Source organism: Nicotiana tabacum, chromosome 3 (genome assembly GCF_000715075.1).
Source record: "Nicotiana tabacum cultivar K326 chromosome 3, ASM71507v2, whole genome shotgun sequence".
NCBI lineage: Eukaryota > Viridiplantae > Streptophyta > Magnoliopsida > Solanales > Solanaceae > Nicotiana > Nicotiana tabacum.
Window position 1 is genome coordinate 99,044,461 of NC_134082.1, and position 26,905 is coordinate 99,071,365.

The following is a 26,905-nucleotide window of genomic DNA, read 5'->3' on the forward strand; positions in this document are numbered from 1 at the left end:
TTGCAAATAAACAAAACAAATCCTTTTGATTCAAATTAACAACTATAAGTAGCTAAAACTCAATTCCTAATTGATTCAAACAATGCTTAACAGAAGCAGATCAATTTTTATTGTTCAAATAGCTGAAACTAATTGACGACATATGTCGACTCGACTATACTAATCATAACACGTACAATCGAAACCATGATCAGACATCTAACAGTATCGAACACATGATTCGAATTGTAATGACTAAGCAGAAACTGTACCGGGGAATCAGTTAATTAGTCAAGTTCAAAGTTCAATTGATTGCACAACACATACACATCTACACATTATCAGTGAATAGAAGAAAGACTCGATCAAACACAGAGGTTCAAGCAAGGTGGACATGATACAGTTGGTAAAATTCAAAACACAAATTAAACCAGACATTTGGCCAACGAACAGACCTTTAATCAACACATGGACTGAATAAAGAAAAAGGAAAAACAAATTTACCTTAAATCCCCGAAAAATCAGAAAGCCTTAGCTGGACTTGAATAGACCTTTCTTGGGGTTGAATGGACTTTAATCGAAGTGTTTCTCAAATGAGAAACACTTCGATTAAGGTCCATTAGACCCTAATCACTTGGCTCAAACAGACGCGGACCAGGCCCTGGGGTTTTATATGGTTCCTAGATGACAGATTTGGGTTTTGAGTCTCTACGGTTAGATTCGGACCAAACCAAGCATGGTTTGGTCACGAGGGAAGTCCGAGGACTGTCTGGTATGAATCTAGGGCAGATCAGTGTAGATCGAGTTTTGACTCGAATCTTCAAATGAAGATTCGAGAAGGTGGGATGGGATTCGAGCTAAGCGGTTAACAGATCCATGTTCAGGGCGGTGAGGTGGTCCTACGGTGTTAAGGTGGGAGTCACCGGCGTCCAGGCCACCGGCTTTCATGGTGAAGGTGTACAGAGGCAGCTAGGGTTTGGGGGATTGAGGTCCGTGGAGGGGACGACTAAGGGGGTTTGGATAGGGGGGGCAGGGTAATAGAGTGGGATTATATAGTAAGTGAATGATCGATTCCTGGCCGTCGGATGGAGTGAGATGAAGGGTCAGGATCTTTTGGCTAGTAAGGGACGGTGTCGTTTTAAACTAAAGGGGGTTGGGTCGGTCCGGGTGGAATGGGTCGGGTTTGTTCATGGGTTATGGGGAATGCGATTTTGGCCGTTGATCATTCTGAGATCAACGGCCCAGATCAAACCAGATCAATACGGCGTCGTTTGGACGCCCCCTAAGGTTAGCTGGTCTGGACCGGGTACTCATGGGGTTTTGGGTTGGGTTGTTTGGGCCAATTTGTTTTAAAATTGGACTGGCCCAAGTCCGAAAACTCTTTCTTCTTCTTTTTTTTTCTTTTTAATTTCTTAAATTAATTTGCCAAATAATACCATATAAAACCATAAACAACAATTTACATACAATTAACATTTAATTATACTAACATCACTTAATGACAAAAAATAAAAATGAAAGATGCACACATTTTTTTTGAATAAAATAAACACGGACGAGATTACAGATAACTAACAAATATGCCACATAAAATCCAAAACTTGTACAACAGGACCATTTGTTATTATTTTATTTCTTTTGGAGCGATTGTCGCGTAAAACAAAAATCACGTGCTCACAATTTTTATATTATTATTTGTTTATATCTTGTTATTCAGCATTCAGGTTATTTGTTTTGAGAGTTATTCAAATGCTAAAAGTAATAAGTTTACAAAAATAAAGTGGAAAAAGAAAAAAGAAAAAAAGGAAAATAGAGAAATTTATCTTAGTTTATGTACAAAAACGTCGTCTGCTGCTAAACCCTCTCATCCTCTTCCTTGCCCAAAAACCCCTTCACTCTCTGCCTCCTTCTTCCCCCACCCCTACCACCCACCCCACCCCCGTAAGGTTGCAGTCCACATAAGGGTCTCATTATTATTATTATTATTTATTATTATCTGTTTCTTGGGTCTTCTAAAATTAGCTCTAAAGCTCAAGAATCAGAAAAGCAGTCACCATTTAAAGCTGATGTTTTTACATTGTTATTTGAGACCAATATTCATGGTTTTGCTCTTTCCGTTATATGCTCTCCAGTTTTAGCTATTTTGGGTTTTGAATGGCATTAGTTCAACACCTATTAACTACTAGCTGCCGCTCCATCATGGTATGAATAATGTATTTGCTTTCAGGAATTGGAATTTGAAGATAAAGTTTAAAACTTTGTAGTTCATTTGTTTGAATTCACCATTTAGAATTACAAGAAAGAAAATTGAAAAGGTTAAAAAGCTTAGTTTATCAGTGGTAGAATCCAACAATATGCTCACTTTTCTCCTTTTCTTTTTTGTTCTCATTGATATTATTTAGTATGTAACTTCCTTGAGTTGAATCTCTGAAATAAAAATGGAATAGGTGAAAACTATAGGGAATAATTTGACTGAGTTGAGATGCATAATTTCATTGCAGTTCAGAGAATAAAGTTTTTATTCTTGTTAGTTTATAGTTGGGTTGGGGAAACACAGTCGGAATCCATTTGAATTATTTTTGCTGTCCATGTCTTGTTAGAGTTAAAGAGCAAATGTTTTCTTTAATTCTCATGGAAGTAAGCTTATGCTATTGAACTTCTGATTAGGAGCACTCACTATTGGGAACCAAACTGGATAGAGCTCTTTCCATTATCTCTGTTCCCTAACTAATGCCAAAAAGGAAAAAAAGAATGTTTTTTGTAGATTTTGTAGCACAAACAGAGGAATCTTTGGACCTTGTATTTTTTTCAATCTTTTTTCCCCTACTTTGTGAATTTCTATAATTTTTTAGATATATACATTATGATGGTTATTAGGCAATTTCGAAAATCTGTTTTGGCCCGTTCTATACACTTGTGATTGATGAAAAGATAACAGAGAACTTGTCTGGAAAAGAAACCCTCATTTTTACCCTTGTCTGAATTCCTTCTTGCGATATCCACCGTAGTGACTTTACCCATTTTTTTTTTTGGTTAAGTTGCAGAACAGGACATTGCATAATTATCAGACAAATTGCTTACAATGTTCGACGCATGCAGCTGTTGACAGATTTGAGAAACTGTCTCGTAAAGCCAGGATATGTTGTGGGACCAGAACTATGCAACCGATGAATTTAAGAGTCACATCTCAACGGAAAATTCATTCTCTCAGAACCTATGCTAATGAGCCTGGATCTTCTTCTGCATTTAGTATCCTTCCGCCATCAAAGCAGGGATTAGCCAGTAGACCAATGCCCATTATCTTCAGTTTCAGGTCATTTGGAGGAATAAGTTCACGGTGTTACAACACAAAAGGGAAATTGCATTTTTCCCCTGATGCAAGAGCAATAGCAGATAAAGGCACTGTTGGATCAAAAGTAGTTAGTGACGGAAATAAAACATTCTTTAAAAATTTCAAGAATCACTCAGAGCGGTCTAAGGAATTGGCTGTTCATAGAAGAAATGCTATGCCGGACAAGGTGGCTGAGAAAGGCACTCCAACCTCTAAAGAATCAGCTAGTAAGAATGTTGATCTGGTCATTACAAAAGACACCCCTGTTAAGGTTGATGAGAAGGATGTCAACCTGGAGATTTCAGGTCTGTCTCTTAGTAATAATGGGAAGTCAACTTCCACGGGTAAGGAGAAAGCAAAGAAGCAATCAAGAAGCAAAAAGAATAAAAATGTTGCTTCTGATGCAGTAGATCAGCCAAAAGTTTCTAGGACTCCCCGAGCAAAGAAGTCTAATCCTGCTAAAGATGAGCAATCTCCAGCAGTATCAGAGGTTCGCAATTGAATTACAGTATTTTGATGTATTTCGCTGCATAATTACCTGCACTAACCTTGCAGTATTCCAGATTAGTTCGCCGGTTAGTTCTTCCACAGTAGGCCCTGTTGGTAATGTCTCAACGAAGGTTGACTCGGCCCAAGGGAAAAGAACCTCTCCCAGGAAAAGGAAATCCACCACAAAGGAGAGCAATTCTCTTGGAGAACTGAATGAGGCATCTGCATTGCCATCTCATAGTAAGTTAGTACCAAACCAGAGTTCAAATGTGAGCAGCAAAAGTAAGCCCCCGGGAAACAAAACATGGCCAAAACTATATCCTCCCACAGCAAAATCTGTGTTGGTGGTGGAGTCTGTCACAAAGGCGAGAGTTATCCAAGGGTACCTTGGTGACATGTTTGAAGTCCTGCCGAGTTATGGTCATGTCAGGGACTTGGCTGCAAGGTCTGGATCTGTCCGACCAGATGATGACTTCAGCATGGTCTGGGAAGTACCTTCTGCTGCCTGGACTCATCTCAAGAGCATAAAGGTTGCGTTAAGTGGGTATGTTATCTGTTGTTCCAACTTCTGATTAGCAATCTATTGATATAGTACTAAGTACTAACACGTTGGGAAGGATTAGTGGTGATTATGTGATTCATATGTCCTTTTTTTTTTCAATGATCATGATTATAGTGGGAAAAATACAGTTGTTCTGAGTTTCATCAATATTCAGTTAACCAATTGACCAGTTACATAGAGAAGATGGAAGATACACCAAATTCCAATTTTTTTCTTCTTCTTCTTCATAAAATGGTTGTTTTGTAGCTAGGACTGTTTAAGGCAATGTCATGTTCAGTTTCTTATCTGTTTGTCATTGATTCTCAGAGCCCAGAATCTTGTTCTTGCATCAGATCCTGATCGTGAAGGAGAGGCTATTTCCTGGCACATTATAGAGATGTTACGGCAACAGGATGCCCTACGTGATGATATTAATGTGGCAAGGGTTGTTTTCAATGAAATTACTGAATCGTCCATCAAAGCTTCCCTGCAGTCTCCAAGGGAGATTGATGCAAATCTAGTACATGCTTATCTTGCAAGGCGTGCTCTTGATTACCTGATTGGGTTCAACATTTCTCCACTGCTATGGAGGAAATTACCTGGTTGTCAGTCTGCTGGTCGGGTTCAGTCTGCTGCCCTAGCACTTATATGTGACAGAGAAATGGAAATTGACGGATTCAAACCACAGGAATATTGGACCGTCCTGGTTGAGTTTAAGAAAAACAGAAACCTAGATTTAGCCAATAACTTTTTGTCATCCCACTTGACTCATTTTGATTCCAAGAAATTAAACCAGCTCTCTGTTAGCTCTCATACCGAAGCAACAGAAATTGAACAGAAGATAAATGCATCAAATTTTGAAGTTATAAGCTCTAAGATAACCAAAAAGCAGAGAAACCCTCCTCCTCCTTATATAACATCAACACTTCAGCAAGATGCTGCAAACAAATTGGATTTTACATCAACATATACGATGAAACTTGCACAAAAGCTCTATGAGGGGATCCAGTTGTCTGATGGCAAGGCAACAGGATTGATAACTTATATCAGAACAGATGGATTGCACATTTCAGACGAAGCTACCAAGGACATTCAATCCTATATCAGCGAAAGGTATGGGCATAATTTTGCATCAAAGAATGCTCGTAAATACTTCAAGAAGGTAAAGAATGCTCAAGAGGCCCATGAAGCTATTAGACCCACTGATATCCGAAAGCTACCCTCAACACTTGCTGGGGTGCTGGACGATGATGCACTTAAGCTATACAAACTTATATGGTCCCGTACCATGGCATGCCAGATGGAACCTGCTACGATGGAGCAGATACAAGTTGATATTGGGAAACCTGACCAGTCCATAATCTTTCGTTCTGCAAGCTCAAAAGTACAGTTTCCTGGCTACCAAGCTGTCTACGAGGATGTGGAAACTAACTCAATGAGAGATAATGAGAGTGGGAGGGATGATCGTTCTGAAGTATTTGAGGCTCTTAGGAATTTAACTGCTGGGGATCAAATGTATTTGGGTAAAGTAAAACTTGAGCAACACCACACTCAGCCTCCACCACGATACTCGGAGGGGTCTTTGGTTAAAAAGCTGGAGGAGCTCGGCATTGGAAGACCTTCCACTTATGCAACCACAATAAAAGTGTTAAAGGATAGGAATTATGTCACTGCCAAGGGGAGAACACTCTATCCTGAATTTCGTGGGCGTATGGTATCAGCATTTCTCTCTCATTACTTTACTGAAGTAACAGATTATAGCTTCACTGCCGACATGGAGACAGAACTTGATAATGTCTCTGCTGGTTTGACTGAATGGAAAGGTCTTTTGAGAGATTACTGGACTAGATTTAGCAAGTATTGTGAACATACTGGTAATGTGCACATTCATCAGGTGGAGAAGATGTTGGAGAAAACGTTTGGTGATTTTCTGTTTGCATCTCTTCCTGATGAAAGTAGGACATGCCCAAGCTGTCTTCAGGGAACTTTAATCTTCAAAGTGAGCAGGTTTGGTGCAGGCTATTTTATAGGTTGTGACCAACACCCAAAATGCAAGTAAGTAATGAGCAACCATAGATTTTGGATCTTTCAAATGCTGTCATTTCATCTTCTCCTGATACCACAGATGTTGGTGTGGAATTTGTTTTGCATTTACATAAATGATGTTTTGATTTACCATACATGGGTTGCAGGTCTCAAAAAATTTAGATACTTCTCTCTTGTTAAGGCAAGTATTTGGAATCTTCTGCTGTTAGATTAGGATTAGATGAAAAATTGCACAGTGGGTCAGCTGGAAGCTATATCAGTGATGCTATAATGAAAGACCATCCCTTCCTATTTCTTTGTTTGTCCTGTCAGATAGAAAGAAAATTAGACTCCAAAGAGCCCTTTTTTACTTTACTACTTTAGGGGGTGGAGGTGAAGGAGGGGTTTACATAGAACCAAAGCAAAGTGGTTTATGATTGAATCTCAGAGGCATTCTTATCATTTGGTAGATCCAAGTCCATGGCCTATTTATCATTCACTCGGAGCATTGGCAACAACCGTAGGAGGTGTGATGTACTTGCACTCATTTCAAGGGAGTGCAACACTTCTGAAATAATGAGTACTTCGTGCTCTGGAATGATCTCCTTGGAACCAAAGAGATTTGATTCTCTTGAAAGACACCTGATCTTAGAAATTAGAATCTCATAGGTGCACAAAAAAGAAATAAGGGACAAGAAACTATTCCGCAAATATACAAAGTCATTTTCTGTCCCTTCAAAAGCTTTCCTATTCCTCTCTTTCCATATTATCTACATGAGTGCTAATGGAGCAACATCCCATGCCCTTTGTCTTCCTTGCTACCAATTAAGCTAACAAACACAATCTTCTTGGTGCCCTTGTGTTGGGTAACACCAACATCCTGCCTATGGCAAGGCCCACGAGAGGGCTAGGGTAGACCGGGTCACAGTCATGGTCGAACATGGAGCTTGCTTGGTGATCTTGGTTAAGAAATAAAGTTGCGCCCTTGCTATCAGCTATAGCTTTTGGCATGATAGTAAGCGCTTGATCTTAACAAGCGGTATTAGAGCCAAGGTCGTGGGTTCAATTCCCAAGAGCAACATGTTGCATGAGGCAGGTGTTGGGTAACGTCAATATCCTGCCTATGGCAAGGCCCACGAGAGGGCTAGGGTAGCCCGGGTCAAAGTCATGGTCGAACATGGCGCTTGCTTGGTGGGCTTGGTTAAGAAATAAAGTTGCGTCCTTGCTATTAGCTATAGCTTTTGGCATGATGGAAAGCGCTTGATACTAACACCTTGGAATCCAAATCGATAGATGTGGAAAGGTTTATACCCTCGGATCTAGAGCTTTTAACAATAGGACTTTACTGAAAACAAACCCACTACTCCCAGCCCTTGACTCCCAGTAATCCTGGCTGTCATGTGAAGAACTTTGTTTATAGACTAATTCAACCAGAGTACTAGACTTTGAAATTACTGTACCTCCCACTTATGAAGGTTCCTTCTAAACCTTAAGTCTCAGTGAACTTCCTTAAATATTGTACTGTTATCCCTTTTTTCCGATAAGGTAAAGGTTTCCTGTTATCCCATGCAAAGCAGTTGGAAAACAAGAGTCCCCTCTTCCCTTTTTTCTGGTTCTAACTTCTACATCCTTTGCACTTTGAGTTGCTACTTCAAATGTGTTTGGCATGTATTCCTTAGCTTAAGCTTAAAGTTCGTTCATTTCCAGCATTAAATCTTTATTTCAGTTATCACACCTTGTAAGTTGTAAGCACATGAACTTATGAATGTCTTAGCAGTATAACGAATTTGTTATTATCTTGATAGTGCAGAACAATAAAGAGAAATATAGTTGTATACTTTTACTCTCTTTTGTTTCTGATCATGTAAGTAACTGAACATTTTCTTCTTCCGCACCCCTACGGGATAAAAAGCCACCAGGTTTTGCCTTGAGGTAGAATAGCTCCTATAAGTTAGAGTTTCGTGTGTACGTAGGACAGACAGAAAGTTCAACTTTTTTTTGGCAGAAGATTAAGTTTTATCAGGAAAAGGCTAATGACCAAACTCTCTCAAGAATAGTGATATGTAAAGCTATCGGAGATGCTTTGCTACATACTTTTTCCGACGACCTCATCTCCCTCAGCGAGAACCAACCCCAAACCGACCAAACCCCATCACTTATTTCCGGCAACTAGATCTCCACGCGCCGTCACGCGCGAAATAGTTCAGCCTTTTTCCAGCGAGATCTGAGCCACGCGCCGGCGCGTGTGGCTAATCCCGACCACTTTTCAATTTTTTTTCTTCAACCAGCCTGCTCAACAGCCTTTTCCGACCCAACCCATCCCCTTTTCATCAAAATCTGAATACTGTTCTATTTTTCGGCGACAAAATACTAGATTTCGGGCCTCTTTTCATAAAAATTTCTCCACTCAGCCTAATCACTAGGCGTGTCCGACCAGACCCATTCCAGTTTCACCAAATTCTGAACACTTTCCTATTTTCCGGCGATAGAACACAAGATTCCGGGGACTTTCTAACAACATTTATTGCTGACAAATCAATTGCTCATCCTATCCAACGGGAAAATCCTACTGAAAATGTTGGTTTATGTTTAGTCAACAATGGCATGCTGAAAATGTTGGTTTATGTTTAGTTAACAATGGCATGCCAATTGGAAGAGTTGGTGGAAAGAGTTGGTGTGGATGCTAGGGGAGGAAGCTTCCTCCTTTGATGTCACCCATGACATCAAGAGGAGGTAGTTTGATGTCACCAATGACATCAAGAGGAGGTCTTTACCTCTATAAATAGATGCACTCCTTCACTTGTAGAAATCATCCCAAAATAATACAATACATTGTAGTGAGTAGAGAGTTAAGAGAGAAATTCTCTTAAGTGTAATTGGGAAATCTCCCCTTCCTTTGTTAATGTTAAAAGGGCAATTGTTCTCTGGTGGACGTAGGATTATTTTGATCCGAACCACATTAAATCTTGTGTTCTTTCTTTTACGTTTCCGCTAACAATTGGTATCAGAGCGACATGATTCTTTAACGATCCAAGGAGGAAGAACAAGCAAAGATGAGTTTCATGAAGTTTTGAAATTGATAGATTCAATGGACGCAACAACTTCAATATCTGGAAGATCCAGATGATGGCGTTACTGCGGAGGGAAGGTTCAATCCATGCTATTGACGGAAAGTATCCTACGGATATATCAGCTCCTGACAAGGAGAAGATTGAAAGGGATGCATTGAGTGCAATCCAACTATCCCTTGCACCTAACGTGCTTTGTGAAGTGAGTACGGGTACCGAAGAGACGACCAAACAGTCGTGGGAAAAGCTAGAAGGGCTATACCAAGACCGATCAGTGACAACAAGAATGTTGTTACAACGGCGTCTTCACACATTTAAGATGGGGTCAGGTACTTCGTTACAAGATCATTTAGATGCGTTTAATAAACTTGTCATGGACTTACAGATTGCAGGAATTAAAAGGGAGGAGGAGACGCTTGCATGTGCTTTGCTATTTTCATTGACTTCAGGATATCGTGATATTGAGAATTCAATGATGTATAGCAAGGAGCCTATCAAGCTTGAGCAAATGCGGCAGGCACTTAACTCTAGTGATGTGCGGAGGCACATTGAAGGAGATAGAGATGACCAGGCAAGTGGCCTCTTTGTAAGAGGCCGGACAAGCCAACAGGGAAAGAGCAAATCAAAGCACAGATCAAAGTCTCGTGTGAACAAGAAGAATACAGAGTGTTGGGGTTGTGGCAAGAAGGGGCACTTTGAACGAGATTGCCCAATGTCAAAGTCCAAGGAAAAGGCGAGTGCATCTACAGTTGAATAGGTACATAATTTTGATAATGATTATGTACTAACAACATCGTGTAATAATAATAGTAGTTATGAAAACAAATGGGTGTTAGACTCTGCTTGTACTCTGCATATGACGTTCCGAAAAGACTGGTTTAGCAGCTACGAGAAAAGTGGAGGAACGGTAGTAATGGGCAATAATGCAACTTGTGCAATAGTTGGCATTGGCTCAGTTCGGGTTCGCTGCCATGATGGAATCGTGAGGACTATTACACAAGTCCGTCATGTTCTTGATCTAAAGAAGAATTTGATCTCCTTGGATACTCTGGATGAACAAGGCTACAGGTACATGAGCGAAGCAGGAACTATGAAGGTGACTAAAGGTTCTTTAGTCATGCTGAAAGGCAAGCTGGAGAACGGCCTTTACACATTGGCCGGAAGCACCATTGTTGGCTCTGCAAATGCATCTACAGTGCAGTTATCTAATGATGACAAGGCAAGACTATGGCACATGAGACTGGGTCATATGAGCGCACGTGGACTGGAGATGTTGAGCAATCGTAAACTTTTGGAAGGTGAGAAGATCAACACGCTTGACTTCTGTGAGCACTGCGTTCTAGGGAAGCAGAAGAAGGTCAACTTCAGCACTGGCAAACACAAGACAAGAGGAGTGCTAGACTACATCCATTCAGATTTATGGGGTCCTTCTAAACTTCCATCGAAGGGCGGAAAGAGGTATCTTCTCATTTTTATTGATGATTTCTCACGAAAGGTTTGAGTGTATTTTTTGAAGGCAAAAAGTGATGCTTTTGAAGCATTTAAAGAGTGGAAGATTTTGGTTGAAAATCAAATGGAGCGGAAAATCAAGTATCTTCGCACAGACAATGGCTTGGAGTTTTGCAATGAAGAGTTTAATGAATTCTGCAAGGTTCATGGGATCTCAAGACATAGGACTGTCAGGCATACCCCACAGCAGAATGGAGTTGCCGAGAGAATGAACAGAACTCTTCTTGAAAAGGCTCGTTATATGCTCCTACAAGCCAAAATGTCCAAAGTATTTTGGGCTGAAGCAGTTCACACTGCTGCTCATATTGTCAATCGATCTCCAGCATCGGCAATTGACTTTAAGACTCCGAATGAGGAAAGCTTGAACCAAGGGCTAAGAAGGCCATATTCGTAGGGTATGTGGATGGAGTAAAAGGGCACAAACTTTGGTGTTTGTCTTTACTCAAATTTATAGTTAGTAAAGATGTCACCTTCGATGAATCCTCTATACTTGATCCCCGTAAAGTTTCCGTGGAGTTTTTAGGAAACAAGAACAACGAGCAGGTGGAGCTTCCTGTGGAGCTTGCCAAGGAAAAGGATCAAGAGACTCAGGTTAAAGATGAGTCAGAAGATGTAGGCCTTGAAGAACTTGCTGTCAATGAACCATACACAATTGCGAGAGGGAGGGAGAAGAGGCAAACACGAGAACCGGAACGCCTTATAAATCAAGCAAACTTGATTGCATATGCGTTCGTAGCTGCACAAGAAGAGATTAAAGATCTGGAGCCCTCCTCGTATATTGAAGCAACTTCTTGCAAGGATGCTGCACAATGGCGGTTAGCCATGACTGAAGAGATGGAGTCTCTTCACAAGAATCAGACATGGGTCTTAGTGAAAAGACAAAAGGGGAAGAGGACAGTTGGATGCAAGTGAGTCTACCGAAAGAAAGAGGGAATTCCTGAAGTGGAAGATGCTAGGTTCAAGGCGAGATTGGTTGCAAAAGGATTCAGTCAGAAGGAGGGAATTGACTACAATGAGATTTTCTCTCCAGTCGTGAAGCATAGCTCAATTCGCGTGCTACTAGCATTGGTTGCCCAATTTGACTTGGAGCTTCAACAACTTGATGTCAAAACTGCTTTCTTACACGGTGATCTAGAAGAGACAATCTATATGGATCAGCCTGAAGGTTTCCTAGCTGAGGGAAAAGAAGATCACGTATGCCAACTAAAGAAGTCTTTGTATGGTTTGAAGCAATCCCCTAGACAGTGGTACAAGAGGTTTGATGCATTCATGACTACACATGAATTCTCAAGGAGTGCATTTGATAGCTGTGTGTATCACAAGAAGATGTCTGGTAACTCAATGATTTATTTACTGTTGTATGTTGATGATATGCTTATTGCTGCTAACAACATTACAGAGATAAATGCTTTGAAGAAACTGTTGAGTAAGGAATTTGACATGAAGGATTTAGGAGCTGCAAAGAAAATCCTTGGTATGGAGATTTCAAGAGAAGACGATGTTGTACATCTTTCTCAGAAGAGGTATATTGAAAGGGTTCTCGAGAGATTCAATATGCAAACGTGCAAGCCTGTGCAGTTGGTAGTATTATGTATGCTATGGTATGCACACATCCAGATATTGCTCAATCTGTAAGTGTGGTAAGTAGATACATGTCCAACCCAGGAAAGAGGCATTGGGAAGCTGTCAAGTGGATATTGAGATATCTCAAAGGAGCTTCTGGTATTGGTCTTATCTTTCGAAAAAGTGGTACAGGTATTTCAATTCTCGGTTATGTGGATTCTGACTATGCAGGAGATCTTGACAGAAGAAGGTCCACAACTGGATACATCTTTACCCTCGTTGGCAGTGCCGTCAGTTGGAAGTCGACTCTGCAGTCGATTGTCGCTTTGTCTACGACAGAAGCAGAATACATGGCAGCAGCGGAGGCGGTAAAGGAAGCTATCTGGTTGAAAAGTTTTATTAGCGGAATTGAGTTTGGTTCAGCTGGAATCAACTCTTAGATGTGATAGTCAGAGTGCTATTCATCTAATGAAAAATCAGAGATTTCATGAGCGCACTAAACACATTGATGTCAGATTTCATTTTATTCGAGATGTTATTGATGAGGGAACTATCAAGGTCGTGAAGGTTATCACATACGATAATGCTGCAGACATGTTGACCAAGATAGTCCCGCTCGCTAAGTTTGCACACTGCAAGGACTTGGCAGGGGTGTGCATCAATTGATGCAACTCCGAAGAGAACAGTTGCTAGGTGGAGGTGGTATGTTCAACAATGATTTGATTCTTCTTGTTTCTTACAACGGGGTTGCCCAGTAAGCTTAGAAGTTTTGGCCAGAGTTGTTCACACGCTCGAAACGCAAACCAAGGTGGAGATTGAAAATGTTGGTTTATGTTTAGTCAACAATGACATGCTGAAAATGTTGGTTTATGTTTAGTCAACAATGACATGCCAATTGGAAGAGTTGGTGGAAAGAGTTGGTGTGGATGCTAGGAGGAAGCTTCCTCCTTTGATGTCACCCATGACATCAAGAGGAGGTAGTTTGATGTCACCAATGACATCAAGAGGAGGTCTTTAAGATAAAGAAAATCAACAAGAAGCTATTCCTGAAGATAATGCAATGTTGATTCTTGCTGAGCACGAAGGGAAGGGACAAAATTCAGAGGAATACAACAACATGCACATGCAGTCAAAAGAATCTGATATGTTTGTGGATTGGGCAGTTGAAGAAGTTGTGCCTCTAAACCATCAAAACTTAGAGGCAGAAGAAGACTTGGAATTTGAAGCATCAATTTGGGTGCATCAGAATATCATCAAATTGAGCAAAGAATTTGGGGTGGATTTTAGTGGATGTGAGAGAGAAACATTGGAACTTTACATGAAAATTTACAACAGAAGGCAAGCGAACAAAGGGAAAGAAGTTACTTAGGTTGTCCAGACTACAAAGAAGAAGGGATTCAAAGAGCTGAAAGGTCTGGATATTGGAAGTAATTTCAAGAGCAATGGAACTAGAAGCAAGGGGAAACATCATCAGCCATAGCCAATGTCAGTGAATATCATATCATGGAATGTTAGGGGACTTAATAGAGTCAGGAAAAGGAGATTGATTAAAAGTTTGATACTCAGCTGGAAGGCAGAAATCTTTTGCTTCCAAGAATCTAAAATAGAAGGGGATATTAAGGAGATTGTAAAAGAATTATGGGGTCATAGATGGGTGAAATTTGCTCAGCTGGAAGCTAGTGGGACTAGAAGGGGTATTGTAGTAATGTGGGATGGTAGAATATGGAAGAGAGAGGTATGTTGTGTTGGATCACATATAGTTACATGTAAATTTTCAGGCAAGACTCAGGAATACACATGGCATCTTTCAGCTGTGTATGCTCCTAATGATAGAAAAAAGAGGGAGGAAGTATGGTGGGAGCTAGCAGGTGCAAGAGGTCTCTTTAATGGACCTTAGGTGGTATGTGGGGACTTCAATACTGTAAGGTACCCATCAGAGAAGAAAAATTGTTCCAGATTCACAAGAGCTATGACTGACTTTTCAAACTTCATTGAAGACTTGGAACTGGTAGACATCCAATTATCAGGAGGAGAGTACACATGGAGAAAAGGGGACAGACATATAATAGCAGCCATATTGGATAGATTCTTGATTTCTGCTGACTGGAATGAAGATTTTAGAAATATAAAGCAATCACTGCTTCAGAGAGTTACCTGAGATCATTTCCCATTGATGCTGCAATGTGGTAGTTGGGATCCAGTTAAATCATACTTTAAATTTGAGAACTGGTGGTTGCACACTGAAGGATTCAAAGACAGAATTGAAGAATGGTGGAATTCTTTCACCTGTGAAGGAAGGCCGGATTTCATTCTAACTTTGAAGCTTAAATACTTGAAGACAAAGTTAAAAGGAATGGAGCAAAACTCTACAAGACAACTTAGCATTACAGAAAGCAAGTATCCTCAACCAACTTGCAGTGCTGGAGGAGTTACATGACCGGAGAAACTTGACAGAGGAGGAAATATGTACAAAAACCACATTGACCTTGGAGTTTGAGGAGATTGCAAATCATGAAGAAGTAGCATGGAGACAGAGATCTAGGGCCCTTTGGTTAAAAGAGGGAGACAAGAACACCAAGTTCTTCCACAGAACAACCAATGCTCACAGGAAATTTAATAATATAGCTCAGTTGATAGTAGAAGTGGAATCTCTGCAAAACCCGGAAGACATCAAGAGGGAGGTGATTAGATTCTATCAAAACCTATACACAGAAGAAGAGGAGTGAAGGCCAATAGGTTCCATCAGAAACAAACAGATGATCACAACATAGGATAACTCAATGCTGGAGAGTCCATTTGGAAAGCAGGAAATATGGGACAGTGTTAAGGCATGTGCAGGTGACAAAGCACTAGGTCCAGATGGTTTCACAATGGCCTTTTTCACTACCTGCTGGGAAGTGGTTAAAAAGGATGTGGTAGCTGTTATTCAGATTTTTTATGAACAAGGAATCTTTGAAAAGAGCCTTAATGCCACTTTTGTTGCTCTGATTCCTAAGAAGCTGGGGGCCAAAGAACTGAGAGATTTCAGGCCTATCAGTCTGATAGGTAGTATATACAAAATTATCTCCAAGTTACTGACTGAGAGGCTAAAAAAGGTGGTCAATAAACTGGTGGATTCTCAACAAATGGCTTTCATAAGAGGAAGACAGATCATGGACACTGTCCTTATAGTTAATGAATGCATTGGCACAAGAAAAACAAGCAGGGAACCAGGGATACTATGCAAGCTGGATATAGAGAAAGCATATGATCATTTGAATTGGAAGTTTTTGCTTGAAACACTAAGGAAAATGGGCTTTGGTGGAAGATGGATTAACGGGATAAAATACTGCATCTCAATTGTAAGCTTCTCTGTACTCATTAATGGAGCCCCAGCTGGTTTCTTCCCTTCCCAGAGGGGTATGAGACAAGGGGATCCCTTTTCCCCTTTCTTATTCATTATTGCTATGGAAGGTTTGAACGATATGCTAAAAAGAGCACAGACAAACAATTGGATCAGAGGCTTCAAGGTGAATTGCCGGGCTGATAGCAACATGAGGATTTCACATTTGCAGTATGCTGATGATACTTTGGTATTCTGTGAAGCTGATAGAGAACAACTTAAAGTACTAAGAGTGATATTCATTCTTTTTGAAGCCACTTCTGGACTACGCATAAATTGGTACAAAAGCTTCATTTATCCAGTAAATGAGGTAATGGAATTACAAAGTCTTGCTGGTATTCTTGGTGGGAATGTAGGTGAAATGCCTACTGTATATCTGGGGATGCCATTTGGAGCCAAGAGTAAGTCAAAAGGAATTTGGAATGGAGTGTTGGAGAAGTGTGAAAAGAAGCTAGCAAATTGGAAGAATCATGATTTATCTATGGGGGGCAGACTAACTCTGATTAACTCTGTACTAGATGTCTTGCCTACTTATATGATGTCTCTTTTTCCAATCCCAGTCAATGTAGTGAAGAGAATTGATGCCTTAAGAAGGAATTTCCTATGGGAAGGCAACAGTGAGAAAAAGAAGTTCCACCTGGTTAATTGGAGCTCTGTGACTACTAGCAAAAAGGCAGGGCGACTGGGAATAAAAACATAAGAATTCAGAATCAGAGTTTGATGATGAAGTGGCTATGGAAGTTTGCAGCAGATGAACAATCACTGTGGACGGAGGTTGTTACAGAGAAATACGGAATGGAAGAAAAATGGACAACCAAATCAGTGAGAACTCCATATGGTGTCGGTGTGTGGAAGTCAATTAGGAATCTATGGCCAAAACTGATTAACAAATCCAAGTTCAAGGTAGGAAATGGTAGGAAGATTTCACTGTGGGATGACAATTGGCTAGGACAAAGACCATTGAAGGATCTCTTTCCTGGCATATATTCCTTGAATCAGCAACAACAAGTGACATTACACGAGGCATGGACTAATCAGGGATGGAATCTTACATTCAGAAGATTGCTAAATGATTGGGAGATTGAAAGAGTAACTGACTTTTACAATACTTTGGAGCGATTCAGTGGTACCAACTCTAATCAAGATCTTATCGTATGGCAAAGAAATAGGCAGGGTAGGCTTTCTGTTGGGTCTGCTTACAAGGAATTCAACTTGTCTAACGACCAGGATGGTTGTTGGCCATGAAAGATGATATGGAAAGTAAAAATTCCATACAAGGTTGCTTGCTTTACATGGATACTGGCAAAAGAGGCAGGACTAACACATGACAACTTAATCAAAAGAGGATTCCACCTGTGTTCTAGATGTTACTTATGTGGAGAGGAGGCAGAGACAATTAGCCATCTTTTTTTGCACTGCAAACTCACTGTACAACTATGGAGAATCTTCATCAGCTTAAGGGGAATTTCATAGGCAATGCCGGGAAGAATTAATGATGTTCTAAGTTGCTGGAATAAAGAGGGCAACATTTCTAGCTATAAAGAGAGATGGAGAATAGTTCCAGCATGCATATGGTGGACAATCTGGGAAGAGAGAAACCAAAGATGTTTTGAAGACAAGTCCACTAACATCCAGAAGATAAAGATGAAATGTTTGGCTCTTTTCTATTTTTGTTGTAAAGGAAAGTTTATGGAGGATCATGAATCCATTTTTTGATGTTCTAGATTCCTTGTGAGATGACCAAGGTTTTATGGGCACTTTCTTTGCAAATATGGGTGACTTCACTTTTTTAGTGAAGTCTTTTTATTAATATATAAATTTTTACTTTCTCAAAAAAAAAAATAGTTGTATACTTTTTTCCTTCTCTTTCAATATCGTTTTCAAGTTATTGGCTGATGTAGCTTTGACATTCATTCTTAGGTATATTGCCAAGACATTATACGGTGAAGAGGATGAAGACATCACCTCTGAAGACGCTAAAAGAAATGTAGAGCCGCCAAAGTTGCTGGGTGTCCATCCATCTTCAAATGAGAAGGTTACCACTTCAACCCTTTATATATCAGTCGATTGGTTATACTAGTTGATCTTTTGACCAAAATACTGGTTATACTAGTTGATTTTTACTTTTAGTTAATTGTTTGTTCTCCCTTTCTCCTTAGGTTCTTCTGAAGAATGGACCATATGGATACTATGTTCAGCTTGGAGAAGACAAGAAAGGATACGTCCCCAAGCGGGCTTCTCTTTCACAGGTATTTTGACAAGCACTTTATGGAACTTGGTTCTTTCACATGTATAAAGACTATTTTTCCACATTTATACTACAATAATAAAAAAGCAATTGCTCCAAAGTCGTCGAGTGGAGCCTTTTTTCCCCTACTGATGAGTAGAGGTGAACTAAATTACCTTTATTTTGATATAATTGCACCTGGAGTATAATTTTTTATTGATCACTGCTCTTATTTCCTTCCTTATTTAGTTAAAAGAGAAGTTTATTTTTGTTGAAATTTTGTTGCTTTCAGTTACTGCAATAACTTTTTTTAACATAATAAATTACTTAGTTTTAGGATAAATCTACTTTCTTGAATTCAAATTTCAGTTAGATTTTTTAGGTTTGTTAAGATATTTTGGGATTTTTAAATTCTTATGCAGATTTTTCTGCAGATTCTGTTTTTATGTTGGCTATTTAAAGTCTTGTTATGCTTAATAAAATTATTGAGAGACATTTTCAATCAATACTTTTAATCTTTTTGCTGCCCCATCTTTTAAAAAAACCAACAATGGTGTCAAGAGCTTTATTGGTCTTACGGGATCTGTGAGTTCTTCCAAAGAACCATTTTTAAATAATTTTTAACCAATATCAATTTTTAAATTCATTTTCAAACATGGCAAACAACAATCTCTCTTTGAATGCCCCACAAACTTTCACTGGCGATTACTATCGAATTTGCTCAATGAAAATAAATCATATCTTAAAACCTATGATTTGTTGAATGTTGTAAAGGAAGAACAATCCTCCCTGAAAATTCTATCATTGTCCAGAATCAAATACTTTCAAAAGAGATTTCAGATAAGACAAGATCACTAAGGGTGTTCTTCATGCACAAAACCATAAGACGAAAAAGAAAGAAGAAAAAAAAACTGTACTACAAAAGTGTGCAATTTCAGCGATGCTCAAAACAATCCTCAAGGACAAACAACCGAAGCAAGAATTGAGGAGGAGCAACTTTTTTAATTGCAGCAACTGAAGCAAAGGAGTGTTGAAATTTTGTTGCTTTCAGTTACTGCAGTAACTTTTTTAGCATAATAAGTTACTTAGTTTTAAGATAAATCTACTTTCTTGAATTCAAATTTCAGTTAGATTTTTTAGGTTTGTTGAGATATTTTGAGATTTTTAAATTCTTATGCAGATTTTTCTGCAGATTCTGTTTTTAAGTTGGCTATTTAAAGCCTTGTTATACTTAATAAAATTATTGAGAGACGTTTTCAATCAATACTTTTAATCTTTTTGATGTCCCATCTTTTAAAAAAACCAACAATTTTTCTAGATTGGCAGTGATGTAAATGCATTTTTCATGATCTAGGTGAAGGATATCACTTCTGTTACCTTGGAAGATGCCCTGGAGTTACTGCGTTACCCTGTAACATTGGTATGTTTGAATGTGTCTCCCTTTTTTTAAAAATTATTTGTCTTCAGTTTTAGATTTCTCTATCACTGGTTATCAGTTTGCATACAAATGATGAATGGGTCTTGTTTATAGGGAAACCATCCAGATGATGACCAGCCTGTCGTTTTAAAGCTTGCAAAGTTTGGATTTACAATCAGACATAGGCGAACAATTGCTCCAGTACCCAAGGTTTGGTTCACTCGAACCTTGTTTTGATATGCTAGCTTGCTGCTGAATAAACAAAGACTGGTGCTTTACCCCTGTTAACTGTAATTATAAGGTATTTATCAGAGAAAATTTTAGTGGAATCAATAATGATATGATAAAAAGTGATGGCACAATTACAGCATCATAGATCTCCTGCATTCTTGATGGATGAAAAAGTGAAGTTCGTGTTGTCTGGCTCTCCAGTTTTCAAAATGTCGCTTTACTAGTATAAATTGATGATGCTTGAGACTGAAGCAGGAAAAAGCATCTATCACGGAGTACTTTAAGTATTTTCTCCCAATTCATAATCATTAGACTTCTATAACTTTGTGCTTAATCTAGTGAGAAGTAATGGATTTTGTAGAAGTGTCTCCTTTCTGTCTAGAATTCCGGTATCAAAGTTTCTTTCTTTTCAGTCATCAGAATAACTGATAACTTTATGCTTAATCTTTTTAGGGAATTAATTGCTTGTTCATAATTGCTTATTAGGAATAACCGCAATTTAAAGACTGGTCGCACAAGCATTTGTTAGTATGACTTGGTATTCCTGTATATCAGCCTTAAGAGTACTCTAGCGTTGTTGTATGGCCTCACAATATCCACTACTTGTATTTGAGAAACAATAGTTGGTAAAGTAGTTTTTATGAGGGCAGAACCTGCCTAACTGAAGAAACAACATTTTTTCGCGAACCTTTCTGCTAGTATCTTCCATTAGGTTTTTGTTCCAAGTGTTAATTTGGAACTTTGTCCTCTCATTTCTTATCACTCATCAATGGTTGTACTGAAAGGGAATTCATTTGAAAGGTTCAGTTTATACATCTATTCCGTTACGAGATGAAGCTGCTGCTTTTGCTGATTACTGATTACTGATTACTAATTACAAATATTTCTGCAACTACTGGTAACTCCATATCAATGAATATCAATGCTGGTCAGTATGTTGTTTTACCTGTTAGTTATTGCTAATTATCATACAACACGTGTTTCATAAAGTGTCCCTTTTTCTTTTGGGAGTAATTTAGAAGTGAATAAAGTCACTACAAATTTCAACTAGATCAATGACTAATTGAATGACTTTGAAGTAGGTTAACGGTATAATTTACTGTTTCTTTCTTTTTTCCATGAGAAATTCTTGGTGCTGGGATTGGGGGGGCATAGCTGATAAATTTGTTTCCGAGGGTCTATCGGAAACTGCCTCTTTGCCCCATCGGGATAGGGGTAAGGTCTGCGTACACACTACCCTCCCCAGACCCCACTTTGTGAGTTTTTACTGGGTCGTTGCTGTTGTTGTTGCTTACCTTCTATTCTTTTTTAGTTTGTTTGGAGGTTGTAAATGGATACTAATGTTGCCTGTACTGATTTTGGTTACAGAACTTGAATCCCAAAGACATTACCCTGGAAAAAGCTTTGAAGCTTTTGTTAAGTAAAGATGTAAGACGATGTGGTCGACCTAAGCGCCAGCCACAGGTGGAAGAAGCCGTTGAGGCGATGTGACATCACACTGTTGATTAATGTACTGTAGAAGTCATTCTTTGATGAGGCCCTTCGCAGGCTGTGTTTTATAGGAGGAATAGTGGAATACAGGAGCATATTTACCCCACACGGGCTTGGATACTGTCCAAGTATGAAGAGTTGTATATCTAGAGTGGCGAAGACAATTTTGTTGCTAGAAATTCTATTTTTCTGTAATCTCTTTTTACATTTTTTTGTTATAGCACTAGGCAATTTCTTCCCATCCAAATGGCCTGTTTAATTCTCGTTTCCTGCCTTATAAAGATGTAAAGAAATGAAGGCATTTTCATTAGCAGTTAAAGCCTCAATCTGCTGAACAATGACATCCTTTTAGTATTTTATACAGGTCTGAGAATGTCTAAATGCCCTGTCAATTTTTTTTGCTCCTTTCTTGTCTTAAAGACTGGCAGTGAAAACTTTCAATAAAACAAAAATGATAGTTGAAAGGAGGGAATGCTTTCCTCTTTGTTTGAGTTTCATAATGAAGAGAAGTATCTTCCCTTTCCACTTCTGGTTAACAAGATACTAGTTCAAAAAAGAAAGATAAGAAGACGAAGGATAACAACAAATGAATGTGGTGCGGACATAGTAAGATTATTATTACCTTCTGTGACTCCGATAACCAAACAAACCATTAAAACAAAGAATAACAACAACATACCTTACCTATATCTTATGAAGGTGGAGAGGTTTCCAATAGACCCCTGGCTCAAGAACAGTGAAAGGAAGCAATAACCAATTAATAACAACAACAAGGTAAAAGGCAGCGGAAGCAAATGGCAAAACATGTATCAAGGAATACGAGAATACAAGACTAGTGCCAACTACTGGTAATAGTGACAGACTGTAATAACGGCAAACCATTAAAACAAAGAGCAGAAAGAAAATAAGAGTGGAAATTACCTCAAACAGAACTCAGGATGACCGACGTGGTTCCTGCTAATGCCATTCTTGGGATGCATTTCCACTTGGGCAAGCTTCTTGTAATTAATTCCCAAGTGTAGTAACTTTCAAGCACAAAAAAGAAGCCTCTCTGAACACAGCATTGTCTGCCAAACTTTAAGCCTCCACTGAAGATAGCACCATTCTGCAGTAGATGTGTTTCAGGCGCAACAAAGTTGGCGACAAACTTAGCAACTCCAATACATCTGACAGGCTAGCAAAATTTTGAATCACTGTTTAAGTGCTTTAAAAACAACACGAGTACAAGACTCAGCATCTAAAAGTTTCTTTCCACTTTATATTCTTCAAAATGATGCCAGGACGTAAGAGAACTATTTAGTTGCAAATTGTTATTCTCAATGATATAGTCAACAAATATAAGTTACAGTTGGTGCATTTACCTATGTTCAGACATTAAAAGAATCTATAAACAAAACTTATAAAAATCTATAAACATACTATATCACCAATAATCCCTGCATGAACATGTTCCATTTCTGAAGTGATGGAACCTCCTTACATCCCTAACAATGATCTCTCTCTTCACAATCTTTGAGATAAATTTAGTTGCCTCATGGCAGTCATTGCAAACCCTGAGGTTCTTTGCAACCCGTATCGGCATTCCAGGAGGTGTATTAAGGATACCAAAAGCTATAGCTAATTTTTCACTGTGTCCGCAAAGTAGATTTTCCTTTTCCTCCTCGTTAACATTGTGAAGAACACAGGAAGTGTCTGGCACATAACCTTCCTTTTTCATCTTTTCTGACAAAGTCTCAAGAAAGCCATAGAGCTGCTCGCTTTGTGGGTGCGATGCATCTCCAGCAACGAACTTGTGAACTTCATCTCCAAACTCAATCCAACTGCACCCAGGTTCTTTTCTTACTCCAATTTTCTTCATGTTATGCCGAACCATGTTTGCCTTTTCCCAAATCCCAGCAGATGAATAAATGTTGGAAAGTAAAACATAGTGACTAGCTACATTTGGCTCCAATTCCAAGAGATTCCTTGCCGAAATTTCACCAAGTTCTACATTGCGATGGATCCTGCAGGCCCCAAGTAAACTACTCCAGGCACCAATCTTGTTGTATTTAGAGGGCATCTCATTTACAAGCTGATATGCTTCTTCTAGATTCCCTGCACGACCAAGAAAATCAACAGCGCAGGCGTAATGATCTGCAGTGGGTTCAATACCATAAGTATTTTTCATTTGTCGGAACAATTGCCGACCTTGATCTACCATCCCTGAGTGACTGCATCCGGCAAAAATTGCAATAAATGTGACGTCATTGGGCTTCACTTTCCCTTCTAGAACCATCACCCTAAAAAGTTCTAAGGCTTCCTCTCCCTTTCCATGCATCCCATAAGCCATAATGAGAACATTCCATGTGATCGCATTTTTGTTAGTCATGCTATCAAAGACTCTCCTAGCAATATCTAAGCAGCCGCACTTTGCATACATATCAACCAATGCACTTCCCACAGCAATATCCATCGCCAATGCATTTCTGATAGCATAAGCATGTATTTCTTTTCCCTTTGCTAGAGCAACCAACGCGGCACAACCAGGAAGGACAGTCATGAGGGTTATTGAATTGGGTTTTAACTGAAATTCGACATCATTCTTGCAATCATTGTTTATTTTTGGTGTTTGCATCTCGTGTAACAAAATAAGCGCATCTTCATGGTAACCACAAACTACAAAACCGGTTATCAAAGTATTCCATGAAACAATATCTTTACTCTCCATGCTGTCAAATATATACTTTGAAATATTTATCTTTCCCATCCTAGAATACAAGTCCATCAATGCATTTTGAACATACTTTTCATCTGCGAAACCCAGTTTAATAACATACCCATGTATGACTTCTTTAACGGTAAATGCTTCACAATGTACACAGGCAGGCAAAACACTTGCCATAGTAGTCGGGTTTGGACTTATCCCAGAGAATTCCAACATCTCTGTAAATAACAGCAATGCCTCCTTAAAGAATCCATTTTGAGTGAAGCCAGCGAGCATAGCATTCCAAAGCCCAATGCTTCTTTTTAAGGAACTGTCAAAAACTTCACGCCCACTTTCAACCTGTCGACAATTGCAATACATGTCAACCAACGAACTAGCAACAAATGGATTCCCAATCAAATCATCATTCTTCAAGACATAACAATGAATTTGTTTCCCAACATCCAGCAAAGCCAAATGAGAACACGCAGGAAGAACACTTGAAATCGTGAATCCATCAGGCTTTATCTCTTCTTGTATCATGAAACTAAAGTTATCCAACGCCTCTTTAAACTGGTCATTCTGTGAAAAAGAACTTATAATAGTATTCCACGAAACAATATCCCGGTGTGCAAACAACTCAAAAACAGCTCTTGAGTCATCAACCCTTCCTAATTTAGCATACATAGATATCAAAGCATTGTTAGTAAATGTTTTGCTATCATCTATTCTCAAACTATACCCGTGAACTTGCTTGCCAAGCCTCAACCCATCAGTCCTAGGCAAATTACTACAAGCAAGTGCCACGCTCACCAACGTAAACGAACTAGCCTCGAACCCATCTAATCCCATCAGCCTAAAAGCCTCCAATGCTAAATCCCACTTCTCAAATTTACAAAGAGCATTTATTAAAGAATTCCAAGAAACTTGATCTCTTTGTGTAATTCTATCAAACACTTTATAAACATCATGAACACTACCACCACATTGCCCAAGCAAATGGATAAGCGAATTCGCCACGGTGGACGATATCGTATCGTACCCCAATTTAACAACAGAACCATGTATCTGTTTTCCAAGATCCAAGTTCTGAAGGCCAGTAGCAGCTTTCAGAACTGCAGGGAAAACAAAATTATCAGGTCTAATGCCTTCAGCAGTCATATGCATATATGTAAAGACTGCATCTTTGAAGCAGTTTAAGCGTACTTGAGATCGAAGAGTATCGATCCCTGGAGCTGCAGAGGGTGTTTCTGAGGTGGGTTCTTGTTCAAATTTCTTGGAAATGAGGGTAGTTATAGGTGATGGAGTTGAAGGTAGTTTTCTTGGTGGGTTTTGAGTAAATGATGGGGAAGGCTGTTGAAGAGGAGGAGAAAGAGGGGAAGTAGAGAGTGTACATGTCCAAGAGGACATTGTTGGTAGTTATTACAGTTGGAGAAGTAAAAGAACAATAGTGATGAGGTAGTTTTAAGTTTAACTGAAGAAATGATGTGCAGCAGTTGATGCACATAGTACAATACAGCAAAAAGAATTGATTCCAAAAAGAGAGGACATGGAAACAAATAAAAAAAACAAAAGAAAATAAAGGTGTGTTTTCGGTATTTTCATTAGGCTGAATAGTCAAAAGGATACCCAGCTTATTCTGTTTTGTCATTCCGACCCTTTATCTTTACACAATTTCATTCAAAACACCCAAACCAGTTCAAATTCCTCTTTTGGTCATAGATTTTTTTGGTAATACATATTGATAACTATGGATTATAGCCTATTTTATGCTCTCTTTTTCTTAGATTTTGGATCAAAAATATGTAAAAGTATTCCCGAAAGCTAACTTATTGTGCTTGTTTGCAGGGGTTGGTCAAAATGAAGTAAGAAAGTCATAACCAGCTCATAAAGGAGTTAAACCTGCACAAGTTCAAAGCAGAGTTAAAAGCGCTAACATCGAAGGAAAAGAGCGTCCGCGGAAGGTCCACCGCTGAGGCGGCCACAATTATGCTGACAGCGAAATTGAGGTTCAGAGAAGGTGTTTTTGAAGGTAGACAGCGACTGCTGACCACGGTTAAGTAGCGTGGCAGCAGAATTACTTGACGCGGCCGCGATGTTTATTTCGCTGTGGGCGAAATTTAGATTCAGAGGCCTGGAAATTTGAGCTCAAATGAAAAGCGCGATCCGCAAACATTTTACGCGGCCGCGGTTGAAGACAACACTGAGGCGATCTCTTTTACGCGCCCAGCGAAATCAAGCCCAGTCCCAGTCCAAAATGGAAGAAACGCGCGGTCCGCGCTTGCTTTTGCGTGGCTGCGAAAGTTCAAGCGCTGAGGCGCTCAGTATTGCGCTAATAGTGGAACCTCCGTAGGGGTATTTTTATCCAGTAATTTCAACTGTGTATAAATAAATCCTTTTCAGATTTTTAGGGTATCTTTTGTTTTGAGGAGCTCGTGAACCGCCGTACTTAGCTATTTTGAGTAATTTTAGAGTAGCTTTATCTAGTAATCTTAGATTTTTTTCTTGTAATCAACTTTTATGGCTTATATTTCATCTTCATCTTTGATTTCTACCTTTATTATGAGTAACTAAACCCATTAGCTAGGGTTGTGACCCAACCTTAGTGTGGGTATTTAATGGGTCTTTTATTTTAGGGCTTAATTGTTTATGAGTTAGTGATATTTAGCTTGATTCATGCTTTAAATTGTAGAATTGGTGGTTGCAAATACTGATTCATGCCTTTATGACTTAGACTCTTCTTGAGAAAGAGGGAATAAGTCTAGAAAATTCAGGCTAACAAGGAATTGGGGTGCACTCAAGAGATTGATAGCCCCAATTAAAGGGTTAAACCAAAAGATAGTAATACCTGACTTGAGCCAATTTTACTTGCATTATTTGAACACCCAGTTGGGCTTGAGAAAGCCAATTAGGGAAAAGTCACTCAAACTACCGAGAGGTATAGAGTGAGTAATTTTGTGTAAAGGTTA

At 39.2% G+C, this 26,905-nt stretch overlaps 2 protein-coding genes across 4 annotated transcripts; one reads left to right on the forward strand and one right to left on the reverse strand.

Annotated features, from left to right (window-relative positions):
* Positions 1 to 1,829: 1,829 nt before the first annotated feature.
* LOC107824884 (uncharacterized) lies at positions 1,830 to 21,634 on the forward strand. 3 transcript variants are annotated; one of them, XR_012707670.1, is made up of 9 exons: positions 1,830 to 2,181; positions 3,018 to 3,800; positions 3,874 to 4,343; positions 4,668 to 6,395; positions 17,808 to 17,922; positions 18,047 to 18,136; positions 19,469 to 19,534; positions 19,646 to 19,832; positions 21,131 to 21,634. XR_012707670.1 is itself a non-coding variant. In XM_075249674.1 (9 exons), the coding sequence occupies exons 1-9, from the start codon at positions 2,134 to 2,136 to the stop codon at positions 21,251 to 21,253; spliced, it is 3,519 nt and encodes a 1,172-aa protein (XP_075105775.1). In that variant the 5' UTR covers positions 1,830 to 2,133; the 3' UTR covers positions 21,254 to 21,634. The 3 variants fall into 3 exon arrangements, 2 of the variants coding, with proteins under 2 accessions (XP_075105775.1, XP_075105776.1); XM_075249674.1 differs by having other exon boundaries at positions 19,646 to 19,741; XM_075249675.1 differs by having other exon boundaries at positions 3,024 to 3,800; positions 19,646 to 19,741.
* Positions 21,635 to 22,553: 919 nt separating this feature from the next.
* On the reverse strand, positions 22,554 to 25,452 carry LOC107764096 (pentatricopeptide repeat-containing protein At3g57430, chloroplastic-like). The gene has a single exon (XM_016582621.2). The coding sequence runs from the start codon at positions 25,344 to 25,346 to the stop codon at positions 22,677 to 22,679; it is 2,670 nt and encodes an 889-aa protein (XP_016438107.2). The 5' UTR covers positions 25,347 to 25,452; the 3' UTR covers positions 22,554 to 22,676.
* Between the last annotated feature and the right edge of the window lie 1,453 nt (positions 25,453 to 26,905).

Bases quoted from the DNA above. Each gene is read 5' to 3' on its own strand.
- LOC107824884 (XM_075249674.1), top strand. From the start codon at position 2,134: ATGGCATTAGTTCAACACCTATTAACTACTAGCTGCCGCTCCATCATG. The intron at 3,801-3,873 runs GTTCGCAATTGA...GCAGTATTCCAG, and splicing joins AATCTCCAGCAGTATCAGAG to ATTAGTTCGCCGGTTAGTTC. The intron at 19,742-21,130 runs GTTTGGTTCACT...TTTTGGTTACAG, and splicing joins CAATTGCTCCAGTACCCAAG to AACTTGAATCCCAAAGACAT.
- LOC107764096 (XM_016582621.2), bottom strand. From the start codon at position 25,346: ATGTCCTCTTGGACATGTACACTCTCTACTTCCCCTCTTTCTCCTCCT.